The 21,630-nt window shown below is 44.0% G+C and overlaps 1 protein-coding gene across 3 annotated transcripts in view; it reads left to right on the top strand.

Moving 5' to 3' along the window:
• Nucleotides 1-21,630, top strand: part of LRRK1 (leucine rich repeat kinase 1) — an 85,473-nt gene that overhangs the window by 32,136 nt on the left and 31,707 nt on the right. For all 3 annotated transcript variants that reach the window (XM_083713036.1, XM_083713037.1, XM_083713038.1), the window contains 14 exons: nucleotides 2,169-2,348; nucleotides 2,805-2,953; nucleotides 3,766-3,992; nucleotides 4,308-4,435; nucleotides 5,367-5,530; nucleotides 5,708-5,845; nucleotides 9,293-9,405; nucleotides 9,489-9,565; nucleotides 12,589-12,718; nucleotides 14,263-14,375; nucleotides 15,732-15,946; nucleotides 19,140-19,304; nucleotides 20,528-20,700; nucleotides 21,472-21,592. In XM_083713036.1, the coding sequence (XP_083569162.1) occupies nucleotides 2,169-2,348; nucleotides 2,805-2,953; nucleotides 3,766-3,992; nucleotides 4,308-4,435; nucleotides 5,367-5,530; nucleotides 5,708-5,845; nucleotides 9,293-9,405; nucleotides 9,489-9,565; nucleotides 12,589-12,718; nucleotides 14,263-14,375; nucleotides 15,732-15,946; nucleotides 19,140-19,304; nucleotides 20,528-20,700; nucleotides 21,472-21,592 (2,093 nt within the window). The remainder of the gene's footprint in view (nucleotides 1-2,168; nucleotides 2,349-2,804; nucleotides 2,954-3,765; nucleotides 3,993-4,307; nucleotides 4,436-5,366; nucleotides 5,531-5,707; nucleotides 5,846-9,292; nucleotides 9,406-9,488; nucleotides 9,566-12,588; nucleotides 12,719-14,262; nucleotides 14,376-15,731; nucleotides 15,947-19,139; nucleotides 19,305-20,527; nucleotides 20,701-21,471; nucleotides 21,593-21,630) is intronic.

Below are 21,630 nucleotides of genomic sequence, written 5' to 3'. Positions count from 1 at the left end.
TCCTTCACAGATGCTGCCCCAGTCAGTATAAACAATACTGAGCTAGATGGACCAATGGTTTTACTCAGTGTCAAGCAGCTTCCCATGTCCCTATGTTCCATCTTTCTGTTTTTGTTTTAAATAATATTTATTACTTTTAAAAGTTACAAAGAAGGAGAAAAAAGAAAAAGAAAGACAAAAAAGAAAAAAAGAAAAGAGAAGAAAAGCAAAAACAATACAATACAATATATAAACAATACAAAACCCAACCTGAACCCATTAAACTAAACACATAAATAAAGCCACACACAATTTAAAAACATCCCTCCTTTTCCATACTCTATCCTTCATTCCCTTGTTTCCTCGACCTCCTCACACCTCCCTTTTTGTATCCCACTTCTAGTAATTGTTTCAGCAAATCCTTTCCATCTTTCTCTATTTTCTATCATATTATAAATAAAATATTTTTTAACCTTATTTCCCATTAAGACTAAATTACTTATATATACTTAACTTCTTATAGCATTTCTGCTAAATCCATAAAATATCATTCCACCATTTTTCTAGCAGTCATTACTTTTACAATATTTCTAAATATCAACTTTAAATTTTCCAGTCTTCTTCCACCATCTCCTCTCCCTGGTTTCAGATTCTGCCAGTCCTTTCCGTCAGTTCCATATAGTCCATCAACCTGGAGCCTATGCTCCATCTTTCTGAACCCTAGGAGCTTTCAGAAACAGGACCTTGGGAACTGTTGTTCTGCCAAGCGGCCATTTTATTTTATTTTAAAATTATTTATACATTTCAAGTTTATACATTTCACTGATTTTATACATTTCACTAATTTTTTCAATTATTTTGACATTATTTCAAAACTTGACTTCTTTCCCCCTCTTTCTACAGTTCCTTAAATTTGTTTTTAATATCGTCTGCATATCCCGATTAACTTAATTTGCTCATTTATTCATCTTCTTTAAATATATACTGTTATGAAACTACAGGTTATTACAATAATCCTGCCAATGTTTTTATCTGTTTATAATTTATCTGTAATTATTCAGTAAACCATTTCCATTCTTTTATTTAAAGAATTGTTAACTTGATTTCTTATTCTTCGAGTAAGTTTCGCCATTTCTGCATTTTCCATAAGTTTTTGCATCTATTCTTCCTTTGCTGGAACTTCTGCTTTTTTACATTTTGGGGCAAGTAATATTCTTGCTGCTATAGTAACATATATGAATAATTTCTATACATTTTAGATAGTTCTGTCCCACCAAGCAGCCATTTTAAGCATTAAGGATTTGAACCTGCGAGGGCCCCTAAGCTCAGCCTTGGAGGCCCTGCTGCCTGGACCACCACTAAGTTCAATGAGATTGATAAATACCAGGGTTAGGACCTTTTTCGTGGTGGCCCACATAGTAGAAGTCTCTCTATCCTAAAGCTCTGATTGGCCACCTCTCTTAACACATTTAAGTGGACCCGCTGACTTAAAACAACAACAACAAACTGCCAAGCACTTTATTTATTGAAGGACTTATATACCACCCTCGCCATAAAATATCAGGGAGGTTTACAACAGTATGTATACTCTAAAATATAAAAACCATTTAAAGCAGAACACAGTAGTCATTAAAATGGCTGGCTAATAAAAAGGTTGTAAGCAGCTGCAATAGGCTTTTTGGCATGAAACTGGTTTTATTTGTGGCCCCTTATGTATTATTGCACCTGATACTGTTTTAGTTTTAAGTTTTACCTTCCACGCTGTGAGCAGCCTTCCGAGGGCTTTTCCCACAAGGCAAGGTATTTATAAACAGTGCAGCAATAAATTGTAATAACAGTTTAATAGGGAAGCTCCTTCACAAAGCAGCCGTTCCCAGGATTCCTTGGGGAAAGTCCGTGACAGGATAGAGCTTTAAATTTTACCGTGATCATGCCCTAAAGCTAGACGTCGTATTTATTTAAATTGAAAGTCGAGTTTCACAGGGCTCCAGACTCCATGCCTGATAACCAGACTATTCTGTTGACTGGCAGTCCTAGGGCTACTGAGATGGCAAATAGCCCTGGGTGTCCTGTTACAAGATAATTGACAGGTGTGCTGTTTATGGGTGATGCCCCTTGTGTTTTCTTGCCTGTAAATTGCTCCAGAGGCTGACGTAGTTGTGCTTGTGCTTGTTTTTTTAAAAAAACAGGTCCTGCAAACATGTTGCAGCTCCTGAACTGGATGCTGGCCATTGCTTGCCAGCAGGGCCACCTGGACATAGCCAAGCTCTTAGTGCTGACATACAAAGCAGACCCCGACAGCTATGCCTTGAGAAAGAACGAGTTTGCAGCTCTGACACGTTTGCCACTCTACGCAGCTATGAAAGCAGGTACTGTATGTGAACGTGGGATCTGTGGTCTCCTTTCCCTTTTAAAAACTTCGCATTCCCACTTAGGGGCAAAAGAAGAGATGGTTGGCAGCTGGGGCTGCAAAATGGCACCATTCCCCATTCCACACTGTATTTGACACATAGAGGTTTCTTTTTTAATCAACGAGCCTCTCAATTGGTATTTTTTAATTACCTGGCTGTCTTCACACCAGACATTTAAAGCATATAACTTCTCCCAAATTGTAGTTTGTGAAGGGTGCTGGGAATTGTAGCTCTGTGATGGGTAAACCACAGCTCCCAGGATTTTTTTGGGGGGGAGGGAGCCTTGTGATTTAAATGTGCTTTAGCTATATAGTGTGCACGCAGGTCTTTGGGATATATGGCATTTTTGCTTTAAACATAGCCTGAAATGTGCACGCGGGTGTTAATTTTCTTCCCTTCCATCTTCTTTGCTAGGACATGAAAAGGTTGCTGCCTTCTTGCTTGAGAATGGATCCTTCTTTTCTTCCTACGTCCTGGTGGACTGCCCCAGCACAAGCAAACAAGTTCTTCGTAAATACTTTGTAGAAACAATCAAGTTACCTGGGAATGCCCCAGCAAAGACAGTGAGTAGGTGTTTGCATATCACAAGACAAGGGGAACTAAGTCACTTGCACTTGGTAATGCTAATAGCATGCCTTTCTGGCCTCAGATACACCCCATACTTTCCCTCCCCCCCCAAAGTGTCTCTTTAATTCATTGCTTTAACACAGCGTGAAGACTTGAGCGCACAGTAGATCAGTCACGATGCCCCATGATAGGGCTATTTTTGTCCTGATAAGCTGGAATGAGTCAGATGACTTTCCCTGGCCTCCATTAAGGCTTGCAGCCTGGGCAGGCTGGCTGGCTGACCGGCTTGAGCAGGCATAGGAAACCTTTGGGCCTCTAGATGTTGCTCCCATCAGCCCCAGCACTTGTGGCCAATGTTTGCCATGGTGAGCCTCCATCTCCCTACTGGCAACTGCGAAGCTGAGAGCAATCAGTTTGCATGTCCGTCTGTAGTCCAGAGCAGAAATTAGTCAAGTGTATTCAATTGGCATTTGTTCACATTTTTAAGTCTACAGGTAATAATTGTGTTCTTTGCATTGTTCTGTTGTTTCCTTTGCACTGAAACGAATGTGATTTCCACATACAGTTTCATAAGTTAAATAGCAGAACAGTGAGACACGTAACTTAGTGGTTGTTGGGAACCAAACTAGAGCAGCATGAAAACAGTGCTGATTATGATGGTTGGAGCAAAATTGCAGCATTCTTACCTTCCTAGCTTAACCAAGCAGCTGAACAGCCTGGGCGCATCCCAGAGATTCAACTTTTTATGCTTTTCAGTCAGAGTCATTGATGATTCCCATGAAAACCTTCACCTTTCTTTCACATCCAGGCTCTTTCTGTGAACTGGTCAAACCTTGGGCTTCCTTGGGTGGATCTCGAATGGCTGATAGACATTTCCCACCAGATAACTGAGTTGGACCTCTCTGCCAATTGCTTGACCTCCCTCCCTTCTGTTATCCCTTGGGGGCTGATAAACCTCCAGAAACTAAACCTTGCTGAGAACCGGTTAAACCAACTTCCTGATGTACATTCTTCAGATGGAATCATCTGCACAAAGTATGTACCATGTCTTGGTTGGGGAACATGTAGCCCTCCCGCTGCTGTGGGACTCCAGCTCTTATCATCCCTGACAACTGCCTCACTAGATGGGGCTGATAGGATCTGGAGTCCAGTAACATTTCTTGGTCCCACTGATAATGAAAGGGATCACGTGATGCCTTCTGGTAGCTTGGTAAATCTTAAGAAACCAAACCAAAATGCAGCCTTGTACTCAGTGGTTAAAATCAGTGCCGTCCTAATTCATATCAAACAGACAGACAACTTTCCAAAATACATAGCAGATTTATCTTTTGTGTTTATTTAAATCCACAGGTTGCTTGAGATCGACATTTCCAGCAACAGGTTCCTTATTCTTCCTTCTGGATTCCTTCACCTTTCCAGACTCCAAAGGCTTGTGGCTTCCAAAAATTATCTTGAAAAGTTATTAGATGCAGAGAATGGTGGGTGCATCTTAGCTAGGAATTTCCAGTTGGCCCGTGCAATCTTGCTAGCCAGTGGGTGGGGACCAGTAAACCTTGCAGGCATTCTCACTAGACCTTGTAGATTTGTGATGAAACCATCAAGGCAGAATTACCTGTGCAGGGTGACTGCTGAACTGCTGATCTTTTGCCAAGAGTCCTCTGCCGCATACCCTACTATGATGTTGTTTTCTCCTGCTTCTCATAAGAACATAGGAGTCTTATCCTCAGTCCTCTTTTAAAACCATCTAAGTTGGTGTTCATCACTGCCTCCTGCAGGAGAGAGTTCCATCATTTTAACTATGCACTGTGTGAATAAATGGTTTCCTTTTTCTGACCTGAATCTTCCAATATTTGGCTTCCAGGGTCTACTGTTCTAAGAGAGGGAGAACAACTCCCTATCTGCTTTCTCCGTGCTACTTTATAAACTTCTTTCATGTCTACTGCTTAGTTGCCTTTTCTCTAAAGAAGTCCCAAACACCAGGGCCTTACTTCATAGGGGATTTTATGATCTAGCCCCAGAGCACCAGTAATTCAGCCCCAGAGCTCAGCAGTCTTGTGCTTGTACAGTGCAGTGGAGATGTTTCTTCTTGTCCCTCAGTTCCTTGAAGGCTACCAACTTCATTTTAGTTTAATTTCTCTCTCCAGTCCTTTTGTATGTCCTGTCTTTTTTTCTTTTAGTTTTGTAAGCCTGATGGCAGAGCTAGTCTCATTTATTTATTTTTTACTGTGACAAGCTGCTTTTAGTAGACACCTGTTATCTGAAAATCAGGATACGGATAATTGGAAAGAAAGAAAATGAATAATTTCATTACCCGCTTATGACAATTAAGAACTTATCATAAAATCTTCCTTTCTTCTTCTTGTTCTACTTCATCCTCCTCCTCTGATTCTTCTTTTTCTTCTTTTTTAGCAGTTAACTGGATTGGATTAAGGAAGCTGCAGGAGCTGGACATCTCTGACAATAAGTTGTTGGAGCTGCCCACCCTCTTTCTCCACTGTTTGAAATCCTTGAATGTCCTGAATGCATCCAGGAATAACCTGAAAGTGTTTCCTCAGCCATGGGCCTGTCCCTTGGTAAGTCTGAACTGCAGTCGTGGCAGAGGCCTTGTAAGATGGCACGTGAATTGCTTGGCCTGGCTGAGGGATGCCACGTCTCTTAGGCTAGAACTGGGATTCTGCCCAGTGAGCTCCCTTGAAATGCCTTGGGGATTTCTGTCCACATACAGACTTTCTTTTCCCTCTCAATTCTAGAAATGCTGCAAAGCCTCTAGAAATGCAATTGAATTCCTCCCGGATACTTTGGCTGTTTTCTGGAAAAATCATCTCAGGGAAGTGGATTTTTCTGATAATACACTGAAAGAAGTTCCCCAGTGTCTCTTCCAGCTCGAAGTAAGTGTCACTACACTTTTGGTCGCCTTCTTTATTTCAGAGAGTAAATGTAGATATAATCACTTCCCCAATTACTTTTGTGTCCCTAGAGTGGCAGAGGAACCTAGATGGAATTCAGTCGAAAGGGTGTGCTTCATAATAGGATTCCGAACAGACCTTTTGAACCAGCTACAAAATCTAGCTTGCTAAAGCCACAATACCAGTGTAGTAGTTAAACCACAGAGCCTAGGACTTGCCGATCAGAAGGTTGGCAGTTCGAATCCCCGTGACGGAGTGAGCTCCCATTGCTAGGTCCCTGCTCTTGCCTTCCTAACAGTTCAAAAGCACGTCAAAGTGCAAGTAGATAAATAGGTACCACTCCAGCAGGAAGGTAAATGGCCTTTCTGTGCGCTGCTCTGGTTCTCCAGAAGCGGCTTAGTCATCCTGGCCACATGACCCGGAAGCTGCATGCCGGCTCCCTTGGCCAATAAAGCGAGATGAGCGCCGCAACCCCAGAGTCGGCCATGACTGGACCTAATGGTCAGGGGTCCCTTTAGCTTTTAGTTATAGAGAACCAGTGCAGAGTTAGTTATTGGTGCAAAGGTAGCTAAACTGTGGCCCTCCAACTTGAGCTGTACTCTAGCTCCCATCAGCCATGTCAGGAATGTTGGGAGTTGTAGTTTGGCAACAGCAAGAAGGCCATGGGTTAGCCACCACTTTGAAAATCAGACTAGGAATGGGAAGAACCAACATCAGGGCCTCAACCCAGACAGGGAGCACAGTCACACGACGACCTTGGACCACTTCTTATCTTTTGGTCTCACCTGCCTCACAGGATAAAACCAGGTGAAGGGAGGAGCATGTACACCTCCTCAAACCTCCCTAGAAAGCGGGCAGGATAGAAATGTAAGAAATGAATATTTGCAGGAGGTTTTTTTTGTGTGTGTTCTCAGACCCACCCTTCAGACAGCATTGTTCCATTTGGCTCCCAGCTGACCTTTGGGGGAATTAATTGCTAATTGGGATTGAATAGTATACTCTGGAACAATAAATGGTGAAGTCACTCATGGTGGTTGTGGCGACTGCAGCCCTTGTGTGTTGCTGATGTGAGGAAAAGCTACCCCCTCTCAGCATGGTCCAGTATATGCCTGTATTTCCAGCAGGGATGTCAGAAGGCAGCTGTCTTTGTCACAATCAGTGCTGTTTCTGTTCCACTGCAGTTTGATCTCTGCCAAAGAGTACATTCCCCCCCCATCTTGCTTTCCACTATTTAACATAAATCATGAAATTTAGAGATGTAACGTAATTAAGGAAGTCATTATTTCCACACCATTCATTTCAGTGCAAAGGAAACACAAATTTAAAGGGTGGGGAGGAGTCATTGATTGTGGATTTTTTACAGACTGAAAAACAAACAACAACAGCAATTGATACTCTCTGGCCTGATTCCCACTTCAGATGTGGGACAAACGAGCAAACAATTTTCACTTCTGTTTTCGGTTCGAATTCTCCAGCAACCATATTTTCCAGTTAACCCCATACTTTGCTGCTAGTGGTCCAGGGAAATCATGAGTCTGATATGACTACAGTGCATCTTGCGCCATCAAATGTGCACCCTAATTTTCGCGACATAATTTGGCAAAAAAAGAGTGCATTACCTTCAAGTAAATATGGTGGGGCATTAGACAGCATAGGATCTGAGCAGCTCTCATAAACATGGCTTTGTTTCCCTGAAGGAATCAAATGCATGGCTAGGAAGGCACATGCCAATCCAGCCTTTGGAACACTAGGTGGTGCTGCTGTGGCATCTTTTCCTGGGCTTATCTTTCCTCTGTGCCACCACTCTTGCTATGCTGTCATACATTATGCTACTGGTACGGTGCAGTGCAAAAAGAATCGCAGTAATTTAGAAACCAGAGTCCCTGGCAAGCTTGCAGTGTCTCACCAGCTGGGGATCCAGGGACATCATGAGTATGATATGACTATCGTATACTGTTCATATAGGAAGTTGCCTTAAACCGAGTGGGGTCATCAGGCCATCTAGGTCAATATTGTTGACACTGTCTGGCAGCAGCTCTCATGGTGTTTCACCCAGGAGTCCTTCCCAGCTGGAAGTGTGAAGGATTGAACCTAAGACCATTTCTTTTCATAGCATTAAGCTATACTATGGCTCTTCTCCGGAGATATTCTTTGCTGCTGACCAAAAATATAGGGTCATTCTGTAGACGAAAAGACCTATGAAATCAATGGTTCAGGAGCAGATGTTGACAGCTGTGAAATGGAATTTGAATTTCCTGATAAATTTGTAGTTCAAGCACAAGTTAACCTATTGTTGAACTAGAATATGGGTTTCCTATTTCCCATTGCAAACTACCAATGCTGTGGTTAAAGGTAAAGGGACCCCTGACCATTAAGTCCAGTCGTAGACGACTCTGGGGTTGTGGCACTCATCTCGCTTTACTGGCCGAGGGAGCCGGTATTTGTCCCCAGACAGCTTCCAGGTCATGTGGCCAGCATGACTAAGCTGCTTCTGGCGAACCAGAGCAGCACACAGAAACGCCGTTTACCTTCCCGCCAGAGTGGTACCTATTTATCTACTTGCACTTTGACGTGCTTTCAAACTGCTAGGTTGGCAGGAGCAGGGACCGAGTAAGGGGAGCTCACCCCATCGCAGGGATTCAAACCACCGACCTTCTGATCGGCAAGTCCTAGTCTCAGTGGTTTAGACCACAGTGCCACTTAGTCCACATGCCTAACCAAAATGAACCCTAAGGGTTCTGCTGTTTGTTGGGGCAGGAATCATTCATCCCTTTCTCTGTTTTTTGCTCAGGTCATTCTGTAAAACACCATACCATATAAATAAGTGGTAGCCAACGAGGTGCCCTCCAGATGTTGTTGAATTACCACTCCCATTATTCCTGATCATTGACTATCCCAGCTGGGGCTGATGGGATTTGAGGTCCAACAACATCCAGAAGGCTAAGCACCAATAGCCTTCCAAAATTCTCCATTCTTTTTGTGAGAGGCAAATTATGGAGCAAAATATTTGGAAGGAGAGAAAGAGGTGAAATTTTCTGATGGTTTTCCCTCAGAAAGCTCTCTCTGGCAAGATTTCAGCTCGCTTAACAGAGAATGGAACTCTACCGTTATTTCAGCTTGGTGGAAGGAGGAAGTGGATGAGCTAAGTCATGGTGAAGTTTGTTGCTTCCTTCAACAATGTTTAAAGCGTATTAAAATCGTTGCACCCACACATCTTGGATGGCAACATCAGGTAGTCCATTTTGCCAAATAATCTCCAAGAGTGGACTGAGATTCCTGCAATGGTTCAGGTTAAGCTCAAAAAAAGTTTATTTTGTTGTTGTTGTTGTTGTTGATACCTCTCAGCTCTACCTTTGTTGTGTGAAACTACTGGAACTTTTAACCGATTATCCATTATTGACCCCCCAAAACTGTCGCTTCCTCTTTCAGGCAATGGTGTCCTTGAAGCTGTCAGGAAACCGCTTAGTCACATTACCTTCTCAGGAGAAGTGGACTTGCAGGCAGCTGAAATCACTTGATCTCTCGAGGAACCAGCTTGGAAAGTGAGTTCTTCATGTTGGTTTTGGAGCAGTCCCACAGAGGAGGGCTCTCTGGTTCATTGGTCTTTGTTTGCATTTGCCTACAGAGCTGGCGAAGGGTGCAGAACTAAGCGGATTTCATTTTTCACTACAAGGAGCAGAGCACGTTCTGGCACCGATTCGGGTATGGAATGCGGGGACCGAAGGGCTGGGTGGGAGCTTATGAGGAGGGGAGGGCTGGTTGCAATCCATTGGTCATGGCAAGAAGGATCCAGCATGCAAATTATTATCATCGCTATTCTTCTCTTCATTGTTGCCCTTCCTCTGCTCACAGAGAGTTGTGTCCAACTAAGTCGTTGCATGAGCAGAATGACTTCTGCTTGCACCATGGGACTTCCACTCCATCCTGCCTGCATAGCTCAGTTGATTAGAGCATGGTGTTGATAATACCAAGGTTGCAAGTTCAATCCCTGTATGGGACAACTGCATATTCCTGCTTTTGCAGGGGATTGGATTAGATAATCCTCAGGGTCCCTTCCAACTCTTACGATTCTATGATCCCCTACTTCCTCCAAAATGGGGGGGATCTGCTCTTCTGATTTCCCTAGCTGCCCAGAACAGTTGTGAAGGCACACAGTGGGAGGAGAGGAAAGAAAATTCAATTGTGCAAGCAGAAGCCATTCCTCTTGTGCATTGACTGAGACCCCATCCGCATCACACATTTAAAGCAGTATTACACCACTTTAAGCAGTCATTGTTTCCCCTAAAGAATCCTGGGAAGTATCTTAAAGAGGTCAAGGGTTGTTAGGAGACCCCTATTCCCATCACAGAACTGCTGTTCCCTCTTCCCAGGGAACTCTGGGAATGGTATCTTTGAGAGGGGAATAGGTAAAGGTAAAGGGACCCCCGACCATTAGGTCCAGTCGTGACTGACTCTGGGGTTGTGGCACTCATCTTGCTTTATTGGCCGAGGAAGCCGGCATACAGCTTCCGGGTCATGTGGCCAGCATGACTAAGCCGCTTCTGGCGAACCAGAGCAGCACACGGAAATGCCGTTTACCTTCCCGCCAGAGCGGTACCTATTTATCTACTTGCATTTTGAGGTGCTTTCAAACCGCTAGGTTGGCAGGAGCAGGGACCGAGCAACTGGAGTTCACCCGGTTGCCGGGATTTGAACCGCCGACCTTCTGATCGGCATGTCCTAGGCTCTGTGGTTTAACCCACAGCACCACCCGCATCCTGAGAGGGGAATAGGGATCTCCTTAAAACACCTTTCAAAACACCTTTTTAAAGTTTAAAATGCCTTTCAAAACACAGGAATAAGGTGGGTCCTTAAAATATACATCTCGAGTATCAAAAGTCAGGGGAAAGAGGTACATCTAGAGCATTCGCTGGAAGTTATAGGCTGAAAGGAAGGAGGCGGTCTCTCTGATATTTGGGACCTGAGTCGTTTAGGGCTTTAAAAACACCAACATGAGCACCTTGAATTGGGCCCAGAAACAAACTGACAGTCAATGCAGCTGTTTTAATATGGGGTTATATGAGATGTAGATGGAACTCCAGCCAGTAATCTGACAGCTGCATTTCCCTGAGTTGTCTTCAAGGGGCAGCCCCACATAGAGCGCATTGGAGTAATCCCGCCTGGAAATTACCAGAGCATGGAGTACAGTGGCCAAGTCATCTCTGTCTGAAAAGTAGCTGCTTTGAATGCATAGCGTAGATGGGGCCTTGGTTGGATTCAACCCAGAGGCATGTAAAATCAACTGCCCTGTGAGCAAGGGGAGAGAACGACAGCAAGGCGATCTGTCATTGTCTCCACCTCTTTAAATAGGCCATTTTAAAGCCCACATTCACTGCTAATGATTTGCTGTTGTTTCTATTCATCTGACTTAAGTTGCTCAGGGAGCCTTGACTGTGGAAGAAGACTGCCATAAAAAATGTGTGATGTTCTTGTAAGCATTCGGAGGTTGAAACAGGCTCTCCTGTGTTCTCCTACTGTAGATTTTTATCAAGGGGTTAGAGAATGCATCGTTTATCCTCTCTTGAGGCAGTTTCCTGGTCTTTCCATAAATGTTCTTTTGTGTATCTTCCTTGAGAAGACTGATCTATTACCGAACAGGTGGCAACATATCTGAGGCAACATGCCATGTCTCTCAGACCAGTTATGATAAATTAGTTCCTACCTTGTCAGTGTCAGTAATTAATTAGTGCTACTGACATTCTGATTTAGGGTTGTAGCCTGCTAAGTTTTACTCAAGAGTAGACTCACTGAAATTAATGGGCCCAAGCAAGTGGTGTTCATTAATTTCAGTGTGTCCACAGTGAGTGCATTTTGCATTTGATGCAACTCACTAGTGCAAAGGCAAAACATGTCAGTTTTACTGTTGCACAACAGATGAATCCATCACATCGGTTTTGCATGTAGAAACAAACTCAGGGCACAAAAGACAGAACAGTCTATTGTGCAGTGAAGTTACCCCTCACCTGCTTATGTATTTGCTTGTGCTACATCGTTCCGCCAGTGCAAAACATTTCACCAGAGGAACAAGTGTTCTGTTAAGTGAGGTTAACTTAGCATTCCAGTCAAAGCAGCCACATATGTTTTGTGCTTTGTTTATTGGTCAGTCGACTGTAATGAACACTATGACTGACAAATAAATAAATTACACAGGAAGGTGCCTTATGGCAGTTCAAACGATTTGCTGTACTGTTTCTGGAGCCTGCTAAAATCCTTTTTTGTCTACCCAGATCTGTAAAGATGATATGTGTTTCAATATGTAATTTTATTATGCATATATTTTAAACTGCTGCTTTTTGTCTATATTTTGCACAAAAAAGTTAACTTGTTTTTAACCCTCAGCTTTTGTCAACAGTTTCAATGGATAGTATTCAACTAAGTTTTACTCAGTGTAGACCTACTGAAATGAATGGCCCTATTTTAGCCATGTGTTCATTAATTTCAGTGGGCTGCTCGGGAGTAGAACTTAATTGAATACCACCCAGGTATTCTGTTTTAGTTTACATAAAACATATGTTTTAGTTTACATAACCACTTAGTTTACAATAACCACTTAGACATTTTTACAAATAAGCGGCATGCAAATTCTGTTGGCTAAATAAAATTCTGTTAAACAAACTGCCCACGACTTCAAACCTCTGCATTCATCTTCCGCATTTGCTTGCTGTTTTCTCCCCCCCCCCCCCCAGGTTCCAACTTGGAGTTTCCTGAATTCCTGTGCGAGTCTCTGGAAGTCTTGTGTCTCAATGACAACCATCTAGACTCCGTCCCGCAGTCGGTCTGCCTTCTGAAAGGCTTATCAGAACTTTACTTGGGAAAGTAAGTTCAGGTATCGCTCACTGTGGGAAAGGTGGCTGGTGTCGTGGAAACTCTTGCTGCTATCCCCTGATAATCCTTGAACGTTTCATCTGTGCCTCCCTGTGTGCTCTGCAGCTAGAGCACAGGGGCACAACCTGCACCCCTCAGCTTGTGCCTCTTGGTCTAATTTCAAAAACCCTCTGCCAGTGACCAGTTTAGGAGATATCTGACTGACTGCTGGAGGGGAGAGAGGAAAAGGGCTGACCTTACCCACTTTTCCCCCTCCAGGGCCTTGCACATCTCTGGCCCTTGACAGATTATCTCTGAGGGGGATTGTGGCACTCTGCAAAAAGAAAAAAGATTGTCCACCCATTAGTCAGTGTGTCTGACTAGGGCTTAATTCACACAGAACATTTAAAGGACTATGATACCACTTTGAACAGTCATGGCTTCCCCTAAAGAATTCTGGGAGCTGTGGTTTGTTAAAGGTGCTGAGAGTTCAGTCAGTAGAGCATGAGACTCTTAATCTCAGGGTAGTGGGTTCATGCCTCACGTTGGGGGGGAAAGATTTCTGAATTGCAGGGTGCTGGACTAGGTGGACTAGGTACCAACTCTATGCAGTGATACCTCGGGTTACAGATGCTTCAGGTTACAGACACTTCAGGTTACAGACTCTGCTAACCCAAAAATAGTATCTCGGGTTAAGAACTTTGCTTCAGGATGAGAACAGAAATCGAGCGGCGGAGGCACGGCAGCAGCGGGAGGCCCATTAGCTAAAGTGGTACCTCAGGTTAAGAACAGTTTCAGGTTAAGAACGGACCTCCAGAACGAATTAAGTTCTTAACCTGAGGTACCACTGTAATTTTATGATTCTGGGAGTAGTTAGAAGGCCCCTGTTCCCTTGCAGAACTACAGTTCCCAGAGTTGCATGTGGAGAGGCATTGGTTGTTAAACCACCCTGGGAACTGTAGTTCTGTGAGGGGGGGAACAAGGGCCTCCAACAACTCTAGGACTGGGGACTCACAGGTTCAACTCAGCTCTCAGCCATGAAGCTCACTGAGTGACCTTGGGCCAATCAGAATCTGACCATGGGCCAGGCCTAACCTGCCTGATAGATTTGTTGTGAGGTAAAAAGAATAAAACTGAGTGAAGGAGAACAACTGTGTCACTTTTGATTCATTAATGGAAGGTGGGATGTAAAGCAAACATACTTTTGCTTTTAGGTGAAAATGGGTGGTAATTCTCAGTTTTGCCCATTACTCCAGAAATTTCCTCACCTGCCTCAAACTTTATCTAACAGGACATCCAGAGTTTGGCAAGGGGCAGGTTGGCCAACACATTTCCATTAATGCTTTCTGTGTGGCCCCCAAACCCCAAGAAATTTCATTAGTTCGATCACTTCTTTCCAATGGAATTCTTTAAAGGTTTACACCCAAGCTGGAGCCCTTTACGTTTCACCTCAAATGTTTGCATTTGTCAAAATTTGGTGACCACCATCATGTAGATACCCCTCTCAAGGAAGGCTATCGATTGGCGGATGGATGTGTTGTTGTTTTTTTGCGCAGTAACGCCGGCATACAAGAACTTCCTCCTGAACTTGGCCAACTGGTTAATCTTTGGCAGCTGGATATTGAAGAGCTAAATATTGGCAACCTCCCTTCAGAGATCAGAAAAGAGGGTGAGTCTGCTTCCTCCCTGTGGTTTTATTAATATCATCTGTTTGAACAGAGAGAGAATCCAAACCCAGCCTGGGTGAATTTATTATTGAATGGTGGAGAATACAGGGTGGAATCTGTCCAGGCTGCGGTTGTTACAAAGTGGAATTGTAAATCTTTCCATGCGATCCAAATTCGGCTTGATCGGTTTGTTCTCGGGGCAACCTTTTTCTGTCATAGTTCATAAAGGTCCCTTTTGTGTTGCACATATTTTGTGTCACATGTGCAGCAGTACTTTTAGGGATGCTGCTGATGTGGTTATGGATGTTTTATTTTGCACTGTTATCTTTTGTCTGACTATTTCTGTGAAAGTGTTTTTAAAAGTGACATATCAGCGATATGGTGGTTAGGGATGGAGGAGACTGGTTTGAACTAACGTACACATTTCTTTCAAAGCTGTTTCTCTTGATGTAATGCATTTTTGCATGTTGCTTTCACTGAAATCGCTTTTACGTGCACATGTACCTGATATTTGCATTTCTGTACACATTGTTTTGTTTGGAGAGCTGCATTGCTAAATTCAAGTAAGTGTGGGTTTCAAAGGATGGCTGTGTTTTGGATCTCATATTGTTTCGGAAAGTGCATTTGATAGATTTGCATTTAAATGTGAGCTGAATCAAATTTCTCCCCTACCCCTATGTGGCAGCATAAAAATACTTTTATAAATAAGTCCACAATTAGAAATTACAGTTCCTTGGCCTGGATGAATTAAGTACGCATTCATGTTCATTTTTAAAGGTCATGTTAGAGCATCCACTTGAGATTTCCCTCCCACCCCCATCATTTTAATCTAGCCTAATCAGCCCCAAAGGCTATTTGCTTCCTCGTTAAAAACATTTCTACAGTGGTGCCTCGCTAGACGAAATTAATCCGTTCCGCGATTCTCTTCGTCTAGCGGTTTTTTCGTCTTGCGAAGCAAGCCCATTGACAACTTAGCGGATTAGTGCTAGAGCTGTCAAGCGGCTTCCAGCGATCAGCTGTTAAGCGGCTTATCAGCAGAACAGCTGATAAGCGGCTTAGCGGCTTAGGAAAAGGGCGAAAAAAGCAAAAAAAAAAAACCGCCGGGGGGCAAGATTTTTTCGTCTTGTGAAGCAACCCCATAGGGAAATTCGTTTTGCGAAGTGCCTCCAAAACAGAAAAACCCTTTCGTCTAGCGGGTTTTTCGTCTTGCGAGGCGTTCGTCTTGCGGGGCACCACTGTATTTGAATTGGGAATTGTTGTCCCCACCTGTGCTCTTTAATTCAAGGTGTGTTAAAACAATCCTTGCAAATCCCTTGCTGTGATCAGTTAAGCAGTTTTTCCATCCCTTCACTTGCTAGGCCCCAAGACCATTTTAGCTTACTTGCGAGCCCAGCTACGCAAAGCAGAGAAATGCAACCTGATGAAAATGATTGTGGTGGGTCCTCCGCGCCAGGGCAAGTCCACACTGATTGAGATCCTGCAGACGGGGAAAGCTTCCCATTCGATGCCCAGCGACGGCACCATCCAGACCACAAAGTGGGAGCTTCAGAGACCGGCTGGACTCAAATCAAAGGTAAATCAAAGGTAAAACAAAGCTTAGACTTGGAGTGTCAAGCTCAAGGCAAGGCAGGACAAGGCTTCCTCCTTGTCAAAGGGACAAACCAAATACAGTGGTGCTTTGGAAGTCGAACAGAATCCCTTCAGAACAGAAGGGAAGCTCCTGCAGCCAATCAGAAGCCACGGAAGCTGCATCGGATATTCAGGTTCCAAAGAATATTCGAAAACTGGAACAATCACTTCCAGTTTTTGATCGTCCGGGAGCCAAAGCGTTCGACTCCCAAGGCGTTTGAAAACCAAGTTACGACTGTAGAAAGACGGTGGGGGACTGGTATACGGGACATATTCACCCCTCCAAACACATGTTTGGGGCATCCCTAGATACCCCCAAAATTTGTAATTTTAAAACATTTTAAAATGTTTTGAATGCTCCTTTGGGTACCCGACTCTGATGCCATGATATCAGCAGGGGGTTTTTTGCCCCACTGAAAGAAGAAATTGCATTTTTTTATTTTAAAACCTATGTTTTCCACAAAGGTCAACGAGGCTTCCGGCCTCCTTTTCTTTTGCCTTTCCAGCAACTGGTATTCAGTGATAGACTGCCACTGAACATGGAGGTTCTGCATGGCCCTCTAGGCCAGGGGTCAGCAACCTTTTTCAGCCGTGCGCCCGTCCACTGTCCCTCAGAGCATATGGTGCACCGGACAATATTTTGAAAAAAAATAATGAACAAATTCCTATGCCCCACAAATAACCCAGAGATGTATTTTAAATAAAAGCACACATTCTACTCATGTAAAAACACCAGGCAGGCCCCACAAATAACCCAGAGATGCATTTTAAATAAAAGGACACATTCTACTCATATAAAAACAAGCTGATTCCCGAAGTGTCCATGGGCCGGATTGAGAAGGCGGTTGGGCTGCATCTGGCCCATGGGCCTTATTGCCTACCCCTGCTCTAGGCCAATAGCTGATTTGATAGTCCTGTCCTCCTTGACTTGGTCCAACCCCCATAAAAAGGCATGGATGTCTTCACCCGGTGCTTGTTACCTGATTTGTTTCCCTGTGTCTGCAACATTTAAAGCTGCCTAAGCTTGTGATCATTACCACATATTCTGGCACTGAATTCCATAAATTAGGAATGTGTTGTGTGAAGAAGCACTTGCTTTTGTCCACTCCAAATCCATTGCCAATCAATTTCATTGGGTCACACACACAAACACACACATATTCTAGCACTATGAGAGAGGGATGCCCTATTCAGGGCAGTTGTTTTCTGAGTCAAGTCAAAATGTGAGGGGGAGAACAGGGACAAGCAAGCTAGCTGGGCCCTCTGCCACAGTCCCTGTTGCTCTCAAATTTGTGATGGGGATGGCATTAAATGGAGTTAATGCACTCATCCCAGGATACCTGAAGGAGTGTCTCCACCCCCATTGTTCACTGAGGTCCAGCTCCGAGGGCCTTCTGGCAGTTCCCTCACTGCGAGAAGTGAAGCCAAGGGGAACCAAGCAGAGGGCCTTCTCGGTAGTGGCGCCCGCCCTGTGGAACGCCCTCCTATCAGATGTCAAGGAGATAAACAACTGCCTGACTTTTAGAAGACAACTGAAGGCCACCCTATTTAGGAAAGTTTCTAATATGTGATGTTCTATTGTTTTATTATTTTTTATATTAATATTCTGTCAGGAGCTGCCCAGAGTCGCTGGGGAAAGCCAGCCAGATGGGCAGGGTATAAAATTGTTGTTGTTGTTATCATCATCATCATCATCATCATCCCCACTTTTCCCTTTCTTTCGTTGAACTGACCCTGAAGGCAAACACTTTAAGAGGGTTCCATGGCTCAGGTCATCCTTCTACTCACAGAGGGTTCTGCCCTCTCGCCCTCAACCTGGAAGACAAATAGGCCTGGAGAGAAAGAGAAGATCTGTATCTGCTTTTTTCCTCATTGTTCCATGTGTGAGTGTACACACATGGAACAAGGACTTCTTTTGCTGGACATGGAATTGCCGCTCTGGGGCATTTTGGATAGGACCCTTAGTCCTGTCATCTGGATCCACTCTGAATTGGGCTCGGCCTTTTGAGGCCTCTCGGCCCTGCAGCATGGTGAAGATGTCATCGCTGCAAGCTTAGGGCCAGCTCTGACTTGAAGCCAGTCCAGAATCTGGGCATCCAGATGGAAATTAATTTGGCTTATGTATTTATTTATATTTAGATTAATATGTCAAAATAAAACACCTTTCAGAGCACAAGTGCCCTCACAGCAGAGTTTGTGAAATTCCACAATAAACCATAATAATGTATAACATCGTCAAATCAAAACCACATTGCATCCCTCAAAAATGAACAGGGCCAGTGGTTAATACAATGCAGATTAAAGTGCCGTATGACTCAAGTAGTAGCTGTTTTTTACAACTGACAATGATACAGCCACGTATATTTCAAGGGGGGAGAGTTCCACAGACATGGAACTGCCACCAATAAAGTCTTGCTCCTGGTTCCCCTCATTGCAACATCTCTTGTCAACAGACCAGGGAGCAGGGCCTCAGAAGCTGATCTTAAAGCCAGGGCATACTCCTACAGGCTAGACATCAATTAAACTTGTCTCAAGCTAGGTCATTGCAGATTATACGGTAGCCTGAATATATGTTTCTCTGTGTAAAAGTTCCTTTTCCAGGCATCTCCTTTCACACCTTGAGCATCTTTTTACCTTTATCTGAACAGATGTTAGGCAGTCCTGCTTCGCTTCACCAACAGATTTTGTTCTTTTGTAAAATGTACTGGCTGGTTTGAGGGACATGGGGTGTGGGTTGATGGCAATAATGTTCCTCTCCCCTGACATATGAAGGAGAAGGGCCCTTCCCAGCCAAAATTAGCCATGCGCTCTTGAGAGACAGAAAAGGGCCAATTGATTTAATGAAGGAATGGGAGCACTGCTTCTTCCCCAGTCTCGGAAGATGACGCCTGCCCTAGCAGTGAGCAATTAGCTTACATTTCCTGTGGAAGTGATAGCCGCCCTTGACAAGCCCTTCTTTCTTCAGCTGGAGCATGAATACCCATTGATACCCTACTGTCGAACATTATGAAGCTACTTTGCGGGAGGGAGGGGCGGTGCACGAGTTTATTATGCATTGACTATTATCTCCATGTGATTTACTTTTAACCGCTATGGATGTTGTCTCTCTCTTTCAATGTTTCTCTTTGTCCAATTAGGTTGATTCAGTTGAGTTTAACGTCTGGGATATTGGAGGCCCTGCCAGTATGTCGACAGTCAATCAGTGTTTCTTCACAGATAAGGCATTGTATGTCGTTGTCTGGAACTTGGCACTGGGGGAAGAAGCTGTTGAAAATCTTCAGTTCTGGTTGCTAAATATTGAGGTGAGTAAGGAGTCACTGCTGCCTTGCAGGACTTCTCTTTATGCACTGGTGGGAGAATCCAGTGTACCAGTGGAGGTAATGCAGACTAGTGTCAGAATTTCATTAATAAGACTTTGGGGCTATGTACGCATTAGCAGCTTGAAATGCTGTGAAGTGACTTGAAACAAAATGGAGGAAACTGTTCTCCTTGTGTTTCAAGTCACATGTTTTATGTCACTGTACATGCCAGAGAGGAGGTGGAGATGTCTTCCCCTGACGCACATTACCTGATTTGTTTCCCTATTTGTGCAACTTCTCCAAACGCCAGTTCAGTGAAGCTTGTCATCTGAGCATGTGCTGTCATCTACGCAGTGGCTATCTGAAATGTACACACCTCAGCTTAACTGCAGCTTAGGTTTTGAAATCGGCTGAAAGCTGGTTTGAGGGAAAACCCTTGGAACACTTATCAAAAGACTTCAGGGTATATTGATTGTGTACTCTACTTCATACACCAGCAGTGGGAGCACACTGGAAGTCGAAGTAAACACTAATGTGTACACAGCCTTGGCTAAAACCACCATTCACTTTTACTGTTCCATCTTGAAACTCTAATCACTTTGGACTGAAAACAGACTTTCTCTGGACCTCATGTACGCCAACTGTTTACTTCACAAATATGTATTTAAACACTTTCAGTCTACAAGAAATGCATCTGAGAGTGGCGGTGTTCCTCTTGTAAACATTTGCCTGCACGTGGTAGAGCCAGGAAGTCCTATTCTCTTCCTTCTGATTTCTTACTGCGTCAAGGATGAGCAAGTTCTCATGGATGTAATCCAGTCTTATGGACAAGTCAATGAGAGTGTCTAGGGCCAGGTCCGCATCATACATTTAAAGCACATCCAACACACATTTAAAGCATGTGACTTCCCCCAAAGGATCCTGGGAGCTGTAGTTTGCCCCTCACAGAGTTACAGTTCCCATGATGCTTTGGGGGGAAATAACATGCTTTAGATGTGCATTGGATGTACTTCGAATATATAGTGTGGATCTGCCCTAGTCCTCAAAAAATGTTACTTTTCTCCTGCAAACAAATCAGAATGAATATGCAATAAAGGAAAGAACATAAAACTTCTGTGCAAGCTTTGTGCAAAGGAATCGGGACGGATGCTCAATAAACAGGTCACTTTGCATTTGAACACGGTGAAGCTTGCTTGGGCCAAATAAAAATTAAAAATTCTTTCTAGGCCAAGGCTCCAAATTCAGTTGTGCTGGTAGTGGGGACACACCTTGACTTGATCGAAACTAAATTCCGCGTTGAACGGATCGCCACCCTGAGAGCATATGTCCTGGCTCTCTGTCGATCTCCTTCTGGCCCGAGAGCCACTGGCTTCCCAGACATCACAATGAAACACTTACAGTAAGTACGATGTCACATTCTCCCACCCACCCCAAATTGTAAATGCAGCGAACTCTCTGCAGTGCTTAGTATATAAAACCAGTAAATTGGGATAAGGTTGCAGCTTGCATTGACTCGCCAGCCACCTCTTTCCAGCTATATTGATGCTGGCTCTGATGACCCAGCCACTTGGAGACTGAATCCGAATACTACCATGGTTACACCCATGCTTCTGGTACTTAGGCAGTAGATGAATTGGGTCCAACAGCAATCCATACCAGCTAGGATACTTGCAGCCCAAGTACAGCATCCTCAGTACAGATTCTTTTGGTTCTTGATGCTAATATATTGCTACAGACTCACCAGTGCCTTGGCCAAACCCCTTTTTCTTTTTTGCAACTCAGTTGTATTATATTATGGGTTAAGTGTCTTGTGCTTGTGTGACCTGTGTAGACTGATTTCTCTCTCGGAAAGCCTTTCCCACTTAAACGTGCAATTTCGCCGGCCCACTCACCATCATAGAGCAAGACTTGTGTCTTCTGTCTTTAGGAAAATTCCGCTCCAAACTATTGTCCTCCGAACTTGACTGAGGCTTCTTTCAGAACCTTCTTCTAAAGCCCAGTCAAGTCCCAGCAGCCCTGATTCTTTATCCTCTGCTGCCATCTCCTCGTGTACTTCCTAAGAACGTAAGATGAGCTCTGCTGGATCAGGTGAAAGGCCCATCTAGTCCGACATCCTTTTCTCAGAATGGCCAACCAGATGTGTATGCAAAGATGTGTTTTCTCTTTGCAGTGAGCTCTCCTGCAGGACTCTGGAAGGCCTGGATGGGCTGCGCCAGCTGATCTACACCATCACTTGCCATATGAAGGACGTTGGGAGTTCTATTTGCTCACAGAGACTCGTCGGGAGATTGGTGTGTACCTTTCCCTGCAGTAGAAGACCACGTCAGCT

Source organism: Podarcis gaigeae, assembly GCF_964106915.1.
Source record: "Podarcis gaigeae genome assembly, chromosome: 14".
Lineage (NCBI taxonomy): Eukaryota > Metazoa > Chordata > Lepidosauria > Squamata > Lacertidae > Podarcis > Podarcis gaigeae.
Note: the sequence above shows the minus strand (reverse complement) of the source record. Positions and strands in the feature narration are given on the sequence as shown.